The 15,211-nt window shown below is 36.0% G+C and overlaps 1 protein-coding gene across 5 annotated transcripts in view; it reads left to right on the top strand.

The window, feature by feature from the left end:
* CPQ (carboxypeptidase Q) overlaps window positions 1-15,211 on the top strand; it is a 465,818-nt gene that overhangs the window by 357,460 nt on the left and 93,147 nt on the right. Inside the window, exon 9 of one of the 5 annotated variants that reach the window (XM_040494048.1) lies at window positions 2,982-3,093. The exons of 3 other annotated variants lie outside the window; for them this stretch is intronic. Coding sequence is in view for 1 of the 2 variants with exons in the window: in XM_040494041.1 (XP_040349975.1) it covers window positions 2,982-3,145 (164 nt within the window). In the remaining variant the exon portion in view is untranslated. Of the gene's footprint in view, window positions 1-2,981; window positions 3,456-15,211 lie in introns of those variants that run through there. One more of the 5 variants, XM_040494041.1, reaches the window with a different exon arrangement.

Raw genomic sequence — 15,211 nt, forward strand, 5'->3', positions numbered from 1 at the left:
TACATGCAGACATAAACAGAGATAAAAACAGGATATAACTGATAGCTGTATGCAGATTATTTTGAATATTTGGGCAAAACTCACACATAAAAAATAATTTCCAAAGTTAATTCAAGAAGAAATACAAAACCTGAATAGCCCAATAACCAGGAGAGAAATTTAATCATTAGTTAAAATTTTTACCATAAACAAAGGACCAGACTTAGTTTTGTAAGGAGTTCTACTACAAAATAACCAGGAAATGAATCATTTCTGATCTTACACAAACTATTCCAATGTGTACAAAAAGAAGGAACACCTGCCTTTTTATGAATCAGATATATGTTTGATGCTAAAAATGGATAGCCACAAACAGAAAATGCAGAATTTTTAAATGTATAATTTATAATTTGCAACAAAAAATATAAGTCTTGGAGACAAGAAAACTAACAAAAGGTATGCAAACAGTATTACAAAACTTTAAAGATGTTACAGAAGACTTCAATAAATAGAAATATGTCAATACACCATTTTCATGGATAAGAACACAATATCCTAATATAAACATCTGAGCTCTCCCCATACTGATATGTAGATTATCACACTATCTGTCAAAATCCAAAAATATTCTTTGTACAATTTAAAAACGACTCTAAATGTTATCTGAAAGAGCAAACAGTTAAGAATAGTAAGGCATTCCTGAAGGGGAAGGAAGAGAAGGTGAGAGAATTTGCTCTACCAGATAATAAAGAATAGAAAGCAGAAGTAATTAAGACACTGTAGTATTGCCACAGGGATACACAAATAGACCATTGGAACAGATTTAGAAAGCCCCAAAACAAACCCACTTGTATAAGAAAATTTGATATATGGAAAATTGATACTGCAGATCTGTGGGAAAAAAGGATGTACTAGTCAATAAATTTGTTGGGACATCTGAAAAATAAAAATATAAGCCTACCATATACAAAATGAATTCCAATTCTAAATGGATGAAGAAGTCAAAAATAAAATCAAAACTTTTCAGCTTTTAGAATAGAACACCAGAGAATATTTTTATGATATTAGGGTAGGAGAAAACTTCTTAAACAAGAGTCAGAAAGTGAAAATCATAAGAAAAAATTAATAAATTAAATTACATTAAAAGAGCATCTATTCAGCAAAGTACATGATAAACAGAGTGAAAAGAGTCACAAGCCGGGAAATGATTTGTATAAACTTCTACCAAGAAAATATTAGTATCTACAATATTTCAAGAATTCCTACAAATCAATAGGAAAACAAATCAATTTATAATGGGCAAAAGGCATGAACAAGCATTTCACAAAAGAGAAAACATAAATAACAAAAAAATATATGAAAACTTGCTTAGTCTCATTAATAATTTTAAAAAATAAAGTTAAAATCATAATGAGATAATATTTCATACCACCAGATTAGCAAATGTTAGTTTAATATTACCAAATGCTAGAGAGGATATGAAACAAGAGGAAGACTCATGTACTGACAGTGGCAGTGCACACTGAAAAAGGCAACATTTTGGAATTACACAATACAATTAAACACACATCTGCTCTATAGCCCAGCAATTTCATTCCTCTATTTAGACACTAGAGAATGTTGATGGCAACATTTAACAATGAAAACTGGAAACAACCTAAATGTCCCTCATCAGGAAAATGGATAAATAAATGCAATGCAATAAATGGAATGTACAGCAATAAAAAATGAAAATACTGCAGCTATACACAATGAGCAGAAAAAACAAGTCACAGAAACATATCTGGTGTATATGTTTCAGAGGCAGACAGTGTTAAACAATAAATACTTTATTCATTCATTCATTCATTCATTTGTAATGCCATATAAGTATATGGTAAAACTGTTTTTTTAAAAAAGCAAAGAGTGATTAACATACAAGCAGAACAGGAAAGTGGGTACCTCTGGAGGGAGAAAAGGATCTGCAAGGTGCAGGGAGCTCATAAAATGGGCTTCAAAGGTACTTGTAATGTCTTTCTTGCATTGGATTGTGAACATATTCCTACTTCTTATATTGTCATCCATCATGATATGCATTTCTGTTCTTTGAAATCTTATGTATGTATAGTTAACAATAAGTACATACATACAAACATACATACATACATACATACATACATACATACATACATACATACGTAAGACCAGAGGCTAAAAAACTGCAGTTGGAATCTACAAACTGGGTCCAAGATCTTCTGAAGGATGACAAAGGGACAGTGAAGCCTCACCAAAGCTGTGGTTCATGGCTGAAGCTAGACAAAAGCCTCTCTAGAGAGAGAAGAAAGCTCTTAACTGGGTAGAGTCACCTGCTGGTGCCCTTGGAGGTTGCTGGGACATCTCATGGGAAGTATATGGATCATTGGAGAAGAAAAACTTGAGCAAAAAAGTGTGGGCTTTCTTTGCATCTAGGAAGGTACATAATTTTCACGCTTGAAGATACAGAAGAAGATATCTTTTCATAAATGAATAGGACATTTGTATCAGTTACTTAAACAAGTGAAGGTTTATTTATTTATTTATTTATTTATTTATTTATTTATTTATTTATTTATTTGATGTAGCAGATAGTCCAGAAGTAGGCAATGTTCAATGGGCTACCAGTATTTTCTAACTCCTAGCTCCTTTTCTCTTTCAACTCTGACATTTTTAGTGTGTGGGCTTTTTGCCCCATTCAGCTCCAAACTTCTCATCTTCTTTAATGCAGCACTAGGGAATTTTCCTGACTCTTGTCATCAAAGTAAAGGCTTTCCTAGAATTCTCCATAGCCTGCCACTCATATCCTAGTAGTAAGAATGGTGCCACATGGCCATTGCTTACTGCAAGAGAAGCTGGGAAAGTAATGATTTTGCCACTGTGGCCTGCATCGTAGGAGCAGGAAGAGTGAGTAGCAATGGTTTCTGAACAGCTAATCAGAAATCTCTGTCAAAATATTTCACCAAGAATTCTTCCTCTTTTCTCCCCAGGAGCCAGTCTACTTGATGACCTATATAAATATTTCTCCTTCCATCACTCCCGTGGAGACACCATGACTATCATGGATCCAAAGCAGATGAATGTTGCTGCCGCTGTTTGGGCTGTTGTCTCTTACGTCATTGCAGACATGGAGGAAATGCTGCCCAGGTCTTAGCAAGAGCAAGAAAGAAAGCATGCTTGTCCTTTCTGGCCAGGAATCCTGAGTCTGCAGCTCCAGGAAGTCCTTCTTCAACTAACAGTTTCATCTGACCTAGTCCATTTTCAAAGCACAGTACTTTTTCATACTTTCTATTACCGTCTCTCTTGATACTTTCCAAATTGTGTTTCTAGAGGAATAAATGACCCCCACCCAACATAGAATCCGCATATGGTAGAGATCACAGTGGGGACATTTCATTATACCACCTGTAAAAAAATATTGTTTCTACTTTGAAAGTAAATACTGGATAAATATTTGGAAGATCTCTGGTTTTCATGTGTGTATTGATGAACATTAAGTCAAATACAAGGACACCAGTTTTTTATGCTATTTATCGAAGGAGCAGAGAAATACACAATTGTAATATGGTCTTCATTGAATGTATGGAGACATTTGGCTTTCTAATTTCTACACTTTTATGTCAGAATTTTTTAATGAAATATGATTTTTTAATTAAAAGAAAAAAATGTCACCATTTGGAGATAAAAACTAAGTATGTATAATCTAGTTGCCTTACTCAAGATACAAAATAAGGTCTATCACCAGGTAAACAATAATATAAATATACTGTTGATGTTTTATATATTTCACAAAAGATTTCTATGAAGTTGGGGCATATTCCCATTTTGCTGTTGACAAGGTTGAGACTCAGCAAGGCCAAATAATACTCATAGGCTCTAACAGAGAAAAAAACATTGATCCTCATCCACTCTGGGAACAATATCTACTGTTCTTCTACACACAATGTCCAGTATTCAATTTAAAAAAATAATTTAATGGAGCTCCTGGATGCTCAGTTGGTTAAGCAACCAACTCTTGGTTTCAGCTCAGGTTGTGATCTCACAGTTCATGGGTTTGAGCTCCACACTGGGCTCCATGCTAGCAGTACAGGGCCTGCTCGAGATTCTCTCTCTCTGCCCATCCCTTGCTCGCTCTGTCACTCTCTCTCTCTCACAAAATAAATAAACTTTAAAAATTATTTAAAAAATTTTTTTAATAATTTTAAAAACTACAAGAAAAAGTAAACGCATCGTCAAGAGTTAAAGCAAATGAGAGAGCCAGACTAAAAGATAACCTAGATGCTGGAACTATCAGAGAGGGATCTGACATAACTTTGGTGGATACATTAAAGATCTAGGACTACATACATGAACAGAAGGAGAATTTTAACAGAGAGATGAAAACTATAAAACAGAGTCAAATGCCAATGCTAAAATAAAAAATATAATATCAGAGATGAAGAATTTCCTTATTGGGTACCTCAGCAGACTGAACAAGGCTGAGGAAAGAATGAACTTGAAATTAGGCCAATAAAAAGTACCCAAACTGAAATACTAAGGAAAGAAATAGTGAAGGAAAACAAACACCAAAATGATCTTCCAAGAGTTGTAATCTAATACATATGTGATTTAATATACATGTAATTGGATAGCAAATGGTCTAACATACATGTAATTGAATTTCCAGAAGAAAAAGACAAAGTAACAGTTTTATTAATGGTAATAATTAAAAAGATTGATGGATAGAGTAGGTCTTTCATTTCTGGCAAGGCAGCAAAGTGATACTTTGACCCTTACACTAAAAATTCTGGATACCATCTGAGAAACACTTAAATATATAAATACTGGTTAAAAGTTAAAAAAATATTAAACAAAAAACTAAGTGAAGGCATGAACCAAAAGAGATACATAGCACATTAAATCAGCTTTCTCTATGAGAAAATTTGCAGAAGGTGGTAAACTTCAATTCCATTTCACTGCTTTTCAGGGCTCAGGGAACTGTAGACAAATCTCAAAGACATATTAGGGATACTAGAGAACCCCCAATAAAACTGAGATCTCAAAGGATTATATCTCAATACAATGGTGAACTAAAAATAAATTTCAATACTGCAAGAAAAATTACCATTATTGAATAAGTGCTGAGTAGAAGGCCCAAAGAAATTCCCATCGATAATGTTACAATAAATATTAACCCACAGTCAAATGCAAAAAAATTTAAACAACAAAAGCAAATACAGAACTGTAGCATTCTGAGCAAGAACAAACTAAGAATACAAAACATAATTGAACCACAATGTCTTCTGATATTGGAATTATTAGACTGAGAATTTTCTAAACTATATCTATTGTGTTTAAAGAAGCAAAAGGAGAGATTGAAAATTGAATATGAGAGTACAAGTGACCAGGCATATTGTAAAAAAAAAAAAATAGAACTTAAAGAAATGTAAACAATTATAAGTCAAAATTTAAACTTAGGGGACCAGTTTAATTGCAGATAGGAGAATTCATGAACTGAAAGAATAGTGAAAAAATTAATGAGAATTTAGCACAGAAAGAAAAAACACAGAAAATATGAACGAGAGGTTAAGAAATATGAGGGATAGAGTTATCATCTAACACATATTTAATCAGGGTTGCATAAAAGAGAAAATAAGACAAACAATAATAAAAGAAATAAGACTACAAGAATAAGAATAAATAATAAATGAAAAACTTCCAGAAATAATGAAATATATCAGTTAACACAGTCAAGAAGCCCAGTGAATCCCAAACAGAATAAATGCAAAGAAATCTACACTAGGACATGTTATAGAGAAACTACAGACCACAGAAAAGATCTTTGAAACAAGAGAGAAGGGATTATTTTAAAAGGAGCAAAAATCAATAATAGCTAACTTCTTAATAACAGCAACAATGCAAGCCAGAAGACACTGGAAAGATACCTTCAACATGCTAGGAGACAATTACCAACCTAAAAATTCTATGCTCAGCAAAAATAGCATACAAGAACGAGAACAAAATAAGGATGTTTTCAGGTAAACAGAAATTGAGAGAGTTTACCAGCAACAGACCTTTGATAAAGGAAATATGAAAATGTCTACTCCTGGAAAAATTAAATGGCCCTAGAGTGAAGACCAATAGACAAGAAGTGAAAAGTCTGGCTCCACACCAAAAATCTATGTGTGATCATTTAGACTCATCTATAGGCAATTACAAGGGGGCAGGGCAGACCAGCCCAGCAGGCCTCATGGAGGAAAGCTATCCTCACACAAGACTTAGTACACAACTGGTACGTTATATTTTTCTTAAAAGAGTTGCAGTCAAGCACTTAGGACCTACTGGCCAGCCAGATTCATACATAATCTGCATTTCAAGCCCAACAACTCCATTCAGAGGCCTCCCTATTGGGGATCTTGACTAAGACACTTTTGTCTACTTTGACTTGGTTCTTTTCATTTCTAGCCATTTCCCCTCCCTTCTCCCTAGCCCCATCCCAATCCATAAAATGGCAGGAGTCTTTTGTTCAGAACTCTTTGACAGTAAGATTCCCCTCCATCTGTGCTGATTCACCTGACCCTTGCCTGGTGCGAGGAAAATGGAATATTGGGGAACTGGTGCCTATTCTTACATCTTGCATGTGTTATCTGCATAAGTAATAAAAGCATGATTGTTAATTTCATTTTGGTTCCTTGTCCTAATTGATCACCTCAGTCTGGCAGCTCACTAGAAATTAAGAGCAAAGAAGATGGTAAATATTTTAAACAAACATGAACTAAATAAAATAATATCTATAATTTGAAAAGAAAGAAGATAATTGGCTAGAATAGCATATAAATGAAAAGAGAAGTTACAGGAATTGGTGTCCTAAGGTCCTTGTATTGCTCTAGAAGATAATAGAGGTACTGTCTAAATTTAGGATTTACCAAGTTAAATATAAATGTTAAATTTTCTAGGGTAACCACAAAAAAAATAGAGGTAGAGTGTAAAACAACAGAACAACATCTCCAAAAATGGAATAAGAAGAAAAAACTCAATAAATTTACTACCACAATGGACTAATCAACTAAAAAAATATAAGTTTGGAAAATAAGTGACTTAATGAAATGAAGAAGTGACCCATGTGCCACAGAAGAAATCATAATTGAAATTAAAACACTTCCACAACTGAATAATAACACACACGCACACATGCACACACATGCACACACACACACACACACACACACACACACACACACAACCACCTCCATATCAAAACTTTCAGAACTCAGATTTAGGGGAGGGGTGAGGAGACCCTCTGCAGGTCTCTAACATTCTCACTCTGTGAAACTCTCCCCTCTCTGAGAGTGTATCTTATGAACTCTAGCTGCCTTGGCCTCCTCTGTGAACACTCAGATCCCTCTCCTTAACTCGGTTGGCTGCTCTCTGTTTGGGTTTTCCTTCTCTGAACTGCAACTGCAACTCTCAAGGCAGTAATCTAGGGCCAGCATAGAGCTCACCCTATTTGCTTCTGTCTCTTGGGCACCTATGTCCTTCATTTCCTGATGTCCACTGTCTTGTTTCATACATTTTATTTGGATTTTTGTTTAATATTGAAAGACAAGTCTGGTCCTTTTTACTTCTGCTTGGCCAGAAGTGAGTGTCAAGTCACTAATTTTTGTCCAGTGTATACAACCATATTCATTTTATGTTTTGTACATTTTGGTTCATTCTTTTCTCACTACTTGATTCTAATTTGGGAATGTGGATCTCAGGGATTTCATGAACTGCCCAAAGACTGAGATTAAAAATAAGCAGCATCTATGAATTATCACAACCCATTGCCTATATCCTGGAAATGGCTCTTAGGAAATGGATCTTATTTCATCTCTTTGCCTTTCCCCAGAGAGTTGTTTATTTCCCTGGGGGCGGGGGGAAAGAATTATACAGGGCCAAACGATAGCAGAATTGGCCCATTTCCTAACTGACCCCCTTACTGCTGCTTTAATGGAGAAGTATTAGAGGAGCTAGGTTGGGGGACATTGTGAATATTGTGTGTTGGTGAATGTGGTTATCAGTAGCACTAGTAATATAGGAGATATGGAGAAGTACATGGGAGTTGGAAAAATAGAAGGGTGGAAGAAGGAATATGAAAAAAAACTCACAAGAACATGCACATCCTAACTGCTTAGATCTACTAGATAGTTGTGGAGCCTGGCACATGCTATTGAATAACTATAGCTATAGACATTTTTAGGTAGAATTCTCTTATTTTCCATAAATTGTTGTAAAAGGAACTGTTCATCTGCTAAGAAATGGTGTATCATTTGAGTGGTGGCCTATTTCCTCTGCATACAGCAGCTTTCCAATTTGACTTCAGGGTCAAGTTGCTTTTCTGATTCATTTGGTTGAGTAGACTTAAGTGCAAATTGAGAAGAGAAGCCATTTAAATACTGTATAATGTGAAGAAGGTGAATTCTGCAACAGAAAAAGGAGGGGATTCAGGGAAAGGAGGTCGATTGCTGATTTTGCCCTTGACTTCGTTAAGATGTGGCTTTGAGGGTTCTGATGTGTCTGCGAATGATTTGGAGTTTAGGTTCCCCAGAGTGTTCCACCTTCCTCACAATAATTACACTAATGACACCAAGAGTATTTTGAAAATCCTCATGCTTCTACACCACATCCATTTCATTGCCACGCAGTTCTATTTGCTCAGTATGCTTCCTTCATAATAATTCGAGATGCTTCCCATTTACCTTGAGTAAATATCAAACAGATCTTGATATCTATATCTGTCTCATGAAATATACATTCTCTCTAACTGTGCCCAAATGATTAATTTACTGCTATGTGATGATTAGCATAAAAATCTCATCACGACACCAGATAGAAATGTTATCACTAATTGCCGTTTGAAGTGAAGAATGTTTTTTGCATAGAAATAAATGATGCATGCTTACTTCTCAATTCTGTGTTAAACCAGAAAACCCAAGACCATTTTTGGAGCTGAAAGAAATTACCTTTGAAGTTTTTTTCTTCTCTCTCCCTTAAATGGTCCATAGTTCAGCAAAGGAATGGTGGAAAGCAATTGTTAATGGAGTTTTGTACAAAAAATGAGATAAGTCAACTCAGTTCTCATCAAAGCAGGTCTTCCAATCAATCAGTTACTCAAATCAGGCAAAAACCTTTTCTCTGGATATTAAGGCCTCCCTGAGATCCTGAAACTTGGCAGGTAACCACTCATATATTTGCAGCATATCCTAAGAGCACTCAAGCTCTTCAGGGAACCTGACATTCTTAATATCACTGGTGGTTATTCTGGGTCTCCTCAAGCAGTATCTCTGGGTTGGACGGTACCTCAGAGAGCCTTGTTCTATTTTCCAGATTGAAAGAACATTAGCTGTGCCTTACATCTTCATGATGTAAAAGTCACACCCTAGTCTAATTAGTTCTCTTAACTCTAAGTACCAGCCAGTCTATCCCAGAAATTGTAATGGAACGTGAATTTCCACCAAGCTCTGACTTGCCATCCAGATCATCATCACCATTATCACTAACACCCACCCTGGGCCAGTTATACTGCTAAGAACTTTATATGCATCTTCTCATTTAATCTTCACTCGATGCATCGATGCTAGTCCTATTTTAACCCCCATTTTAGAGATGAGAAAACCTGGGTATACAACTCATAAATAACTTTTTCAAGATCATGGAGCTGATAAAAAGTAGCTGAAATCTAGAAAATTCAAGCCAAATATCTACCTCAGACAAACAAATTCTCTGAACAGCAAACCATTCTAGCTTTCACCGTGTGGATGGATTGAGTCTAACTGGCGCATTTTCATTTCAACGAATAGCAGGTGGGGCTTCAACAGTGCCATGCTTTGGCCCGAGAAAGAGGGGCCTTGTGCTTTTAGAGGGCTACACATATCACAAACACACACCAACAGCAAATTTCATGAGGGATATATGGTTGCTTCTGTCACCAGGGATCTGGTGCTCAGGGCTTGCACAGCGTGACCGATGACTCTAAGCCTCCACTCCCAGGCTCCAAGGACGCACTGCTCCTCAGGTCTTGCCTTTGAGAGAAGACTATATCTGAATGTTGTGAACATAGACACTACCTAAGAGCATGAAGACTTGAGGAACAGAAGTACTCAAGAAAAAAAGACAAATTCATAAACTTGTCAAATCTTTCCTCTCAGAGATCGAGAATGCAATAGATTCTTGCATTAATGAGCTATTATTCCCCAGAAGTGTTGAGCATTTTTTCTTGATTCTCATCGTGTCCCAGTTTGTGGCCCTGAACGTACCTGTGAATAAAGCATGGCATTTGCAAGAGTTGTACATGGTGACACGCTACATTATTTTATATCTGCGATATTAAATAATATGTATTCCTCATAAATTTGAGTATCTATTGATTTAGGCATAACACTTTTGAAATCTAATATCCATAATTTAAATTGGCAACTAGATGGACACTCAATGTTAAATGCAAATTGTTTTATTTTTGTAAAAATATTTAACATTTTTAAATTTAAATTTTAAGTTTACTTTATTTAAATATTTTTATTTAAATATTTATTCATTAATTATAGTTTGTGTTTCTTTTATTAACTTTTTTTAAATTTACATCCAAATTAGTTAGCATATAGTGCAACAGTGATATCAGGAGTAGATTCCTTAATGCCCCTTACCCATTTAGCCCATCCCCCCTCCCACAATCCCTCCAGGAACCTTCAGTTTGTTCTCCATATTTCTGAGTCTCTTCTGTTTTGTCCCCTTCCATGTTTTTATATTATTTTTGTTTCCTTTCCCTTATGTTCATCTGTTTTGTCTCTTGAAGTCCTCAAATGAGTGAGGTCATATGATTTTTGTCTTTCTCTGACTAATTTCGCTTCACATAATACCCTCCAGTTCCATCCATGCAGTTGCAAATGGCAAGATTTCATTCTTTTTGATTGCCGAGTAAAACTCCATTGTATATATATATGCCACATCTTCTTTACCTATTCATCCATCGATGAACATTTGGGCTCTTTCCATACTTTGGCTATTGTTTTTGGTGCTGCTATAAACATGGTGGTGCATGTGTCCTTTCGAAACAGCACACCTGTATCCCGTGGGTAAATGCCTAGTAGTGCAATTGCTGGGTCGTAGGGTAGTTCTATTTTTAGTTTTTTGAGGAATCTCCATACTGTTTTCCAGAGTGGCTGCACCATCTTGCATTGCCACCAACAATGCAAAAGAGATCCTCTCTCTGCATCCTCACCAACATCTGTTGTTGCCTGAGTTGTTAATGTTAGCCATTCTGACAGATGTAAGGTGGTATCTCATTGTGGTTTTGATTTGTATTTCCCTGATGATAAGCAATGTTGAGCATTTTTTCATGTGTCAGTTGGCCATCTGGATGTCTTCTTTGGAGAAGTGTCTATTCATGTCTTTTGCCCATTTCTTCACTGGATAATTTATTTTTTGGGTGTTGAGTTTGATAAGTTCTCTATAGATTTTGGATACTAGCCCTTTATCTGATAATGTCATTTGTAAATATCTTCTCCCATTCTGTCAGTTGCCTTTTAGTTTTGTTGATTGTTTCCTTTGCTGTGCAGAAGCTTTTTATTTTGATGAGGTCCCAGTAGTTCATTTTTGCTTTTGTTTCCCTGGCCTCCAGAGACGTGTTGAGTAAGAAGTTGCTGCGGGCAAGATCAAAGAGATTTTTGCCTGCTTTCTCCTCAAGGATTTTGGTGGCTTCCTGTCTTACATTTAGGTCTTTCATCCATTTTGAGTTTATTTTGTGAATGGTGTAAGAAAGTGGTCCAGACTCATTCTTCATGTCGCCATCCAGTTTTCCCAGCACGACTTGCTGAAGAGACTGTCTTTATTCCATTGGATATTCTTTCCTGCTTTGTCAAAGATTAGTTGGCGATATTTCTGGCTATATTTCTCTATTCTGTTCCATTGATCTGAGTGCTTGTGCTTGTGCCAGTACCATACTGTCTTGATGATTACAACTTTGTAGTATAGCTTGAAGTCTGGTATTGTGATGCCTCCTGCTTTGGTTTTCTTTTTCAAGATTGCTTTGGCTATTCGGGGTTTTTGTGGTTCCATACAAATTTTAGGATTATTTGTTCTAGCTCTGTGAAGAATGCTGGTGTTATTTTGATAGAGATTTCATTGAATATGTAGATGGCTTTGGGTAGTATCAACATTTTAATAATATTTGTTCTTCCTATCCAGGAGCATGGAATCTTTTTCCATTGTGTGTGTGTGTGTGTGTGTGTGTGTGTGTGTGTGTGTGTCTTCTTCAATTTCTTTCATAAGCTTTCTATAGTTTTCAGTGTATAGATTTTTCACCTCTTCAGTTAGTTTTATTCCTAGATATTTTATGGGTTTTGGTGAAACTGTAAATGGGATCAATTCCTTGATTTCTCTTTCTGTCACTTCATCATTGGTGTATAGGAATGCAACTGATTTCTGTGCGTTGAATTTACATCCTGCAACTTTACTGAATTCATGAATCAATTCTAGCAGTTTTTTGGTAGATCTTTTGGGTTTTCCATATAGAGTATCATGTCATCCGTGAAGAATGAAAGTCTGACCTCCTCCTGGCCAATTTGGATGCCTTTTATTTCTTTGTGTTGTCTGATTGCTGAGGCTAAGACTTCCAATACTATGTTAAATAACAGTGGTGAGAGCAGACATCCCTGTCTTGTTCCTGACCTTAGGAGGAAAGCTGTCAGTTTTTCCCCATTGAGGATGATATTAGCATTGTGTTGTTCATATATGGCATTTATGATCTCGAGGTATGCTCCTTCTATCCCTACTTTCTTGAGGGTTTTTATCAAGAAAGGATGCTGTATTTTTGTCAAGTGCTTTCTCTGCATCTATTAAGAGGATCATATGGTTCTTGTCCTTTCTTTTATTGATGTGATGAATCATGCTAATTGTTTTGCAGGTATTGAACTGGCCCTGCATCTCAGGTATAAATCCCACATGGTCGTGGTGAATTTTTTAATGTATTGTTGGATCCGGTTGGCTAATATCTTGTTGAGGATTTTTGCATCCAGGTTCATCAGGGAAATTGGACTGTAGTTCTTCTTGTTAGTGTGGTCTCTGTCTGGTTTTGGAATCAAGGTAATGCTGGCTTCGTAGAAAGAGTTTGGAAGTTTTCCTTCCATTTCTATTTTTTGGAACACCTTCAAGAGAATAAATAGGTGTTAACTCTTCCTTAAATGCTTGGTAGAATTCCCCTGGAAATCCATCTGGCCCTGGACTCTTGTTTTTTGGGAGATTTTTGATGACTAATTTGATTTCCTTACTGGTTATGGGTCTGTTCAAATTTTCTATTTCCTCCTGTTTCAGTTTTGGTAGTGCATATGTTTCTAGGAATTTGTCCATTTCTTCCAGATTGCCCATTTTATTGGCATATAATTGCTCTTAATATTATCTTATTAGTGTTTTTATTTCTGCTGTGTTGGTTGTGATCTCTCCTCTTTCATTCTTGATTTTTTTTTACTCTTTTCCTTTTTCTTTTTGATCAAACTGGCTAGTGGTTTATCAATTTTGTTAATTCTTTCAAAGAACCAGCTTCTGGTTTCATTGATCTGTTCTACTGGGTTTTTTTTTGTTTGTTTGTTTGTTTCAATACATTAATTTCTGCTCTAATCTTTATTATTTCCTGTCTTCTGCTGGTTTTGGGTTTTATTTGCTGTTCTTTTTCCAGCTCCTTAAGGCGTAAGGTTAGGTTGTGTATCTGAGATCTTTCTTTCTTCTTTAGAAAGGCTTGGATTGCTATATACTTTCCTCTTATGACTGCCTTTGCTGCGTCCCAGAGGTTTTGGGTTATGGTGTTATCATTTTCATTGGCTTCCATGAATTTTTTAATTTCCTCTTTAACTTCTTGGTTAGCCCGTTCATTCTTTAGTAGGATGTTCTTCAGTCTCCAAGTATTTGTTACCTTTCCAAATTTTTTCTTGTGGTTGATTTCAAGTTTCATAGCATTGTGGTCTGAAAATATGCACAGTATGATCTCAGTCTTTTTCTATTTACTTAAGGCTGATTTGTGTCCCAGTATATGGTCTATACTGGAGAACATTCCATGTGCACTGGAGAAGAATGTATATTCTGCTGCTTTAGGATGAAATGTTCTGAATATATCTGTTAAGTCCAGCTGGTCCAGTGTGTCATTCAAAGCCATTGTTTCCTTGTTGATTTTTGATTAGATGATCTGTCCATTGCTGTGAGTGGGATGTTGAAGTCTCCTACTATTATAGTATTACTGCCGATGAGTTACTTTATGTTTGTGATTAATTGATTTATATATTTTGGTGCTCTCACATTTTGGTGCATAAATGTGTACAATTGTTAGGTCTTCTTTGTGGATAGACCCCTTGATTATGCTATAATGCCCTTCTGCATCTCTTGATACAGTCTACCTTAAAGTCTAGATTGTCTGATATAAGTAGGGCTACTCCAGCTTTCTTTTGTTGACCATTAGCATGAGAGATGGTTCTCCATCCCCTTACTGTCAATCTGAGTGTGTCTTTAGGTCTAAGGTGGGTCTCTTGTAAACACCATATAGATGGATCTTGTTTTCTTATCCATTCTGTTACCCTATGTCTTTTGATTGGAGCATTGAGTCCATTGACATTTAGAGTGAGTACTGAAAGATATGAATTTATTGTCATTATGTTTCTTGTAGAGTTGGAGTTTCTGGTGGTGTTCTCTGGTCCTTTTTAATCCTTTGTTGCTTTTGGTATTTATATATATATATATATTTTTTTTTCATCTTTTCTTCCCTCAGAAAGTCCCCCTTAAATTTTCTTGCAGGGCTGGTTTAGTGCTTACAAACTCCTTTAATTTTTATTTGTCTGGGAACCTTTTAATCTCTCCCATTTTGAATGACAGACTTGCTGGATAAAGAATTCTTGGCTGCATAGTTTTCTGATTCAGCACACTGAATATATCCCGCCACTCCTTTCTGGACTGCCAAGTTTCTGTGGATAGGTCTGCTGCAAACCTGATCTGTCTTCCCTTGTAGGTTAGGGACTTTTTTTCCCTTGCTGCTTTCGTGATTCTCTCCTTGCCTAAGTATGTTGTGAATTTGACTATGATATGCCTTGTTGATGGTCGGTTTTTGTTGAATCTAATGGGGTTCCTCTGTGCTTCCTGGATTTTGATGTCTGTGTCTTTCTCCAGGTTAGGAAAGTTTTCTGCTATGATTTGCTCACATAACCCTTCTACCCCTATTTCTCTC

This window comes from Herpailurus yagouaroundi, unplaced genomic scaffold (genome assembly GCF_014898765.1).
Source record: "Herpailurus yagouaroundi ecotype Mexico unplaced genomic scaffold, PumYag 186, whole genome shotgun sequence".
Taxonomy (NCBI): domain Eukaryota; kingdom Metazoa; phylum Chordata; class Mammalia; order Carnivora; family Felidae; genus Herpailurus; species Herpailurus yagouaroundi.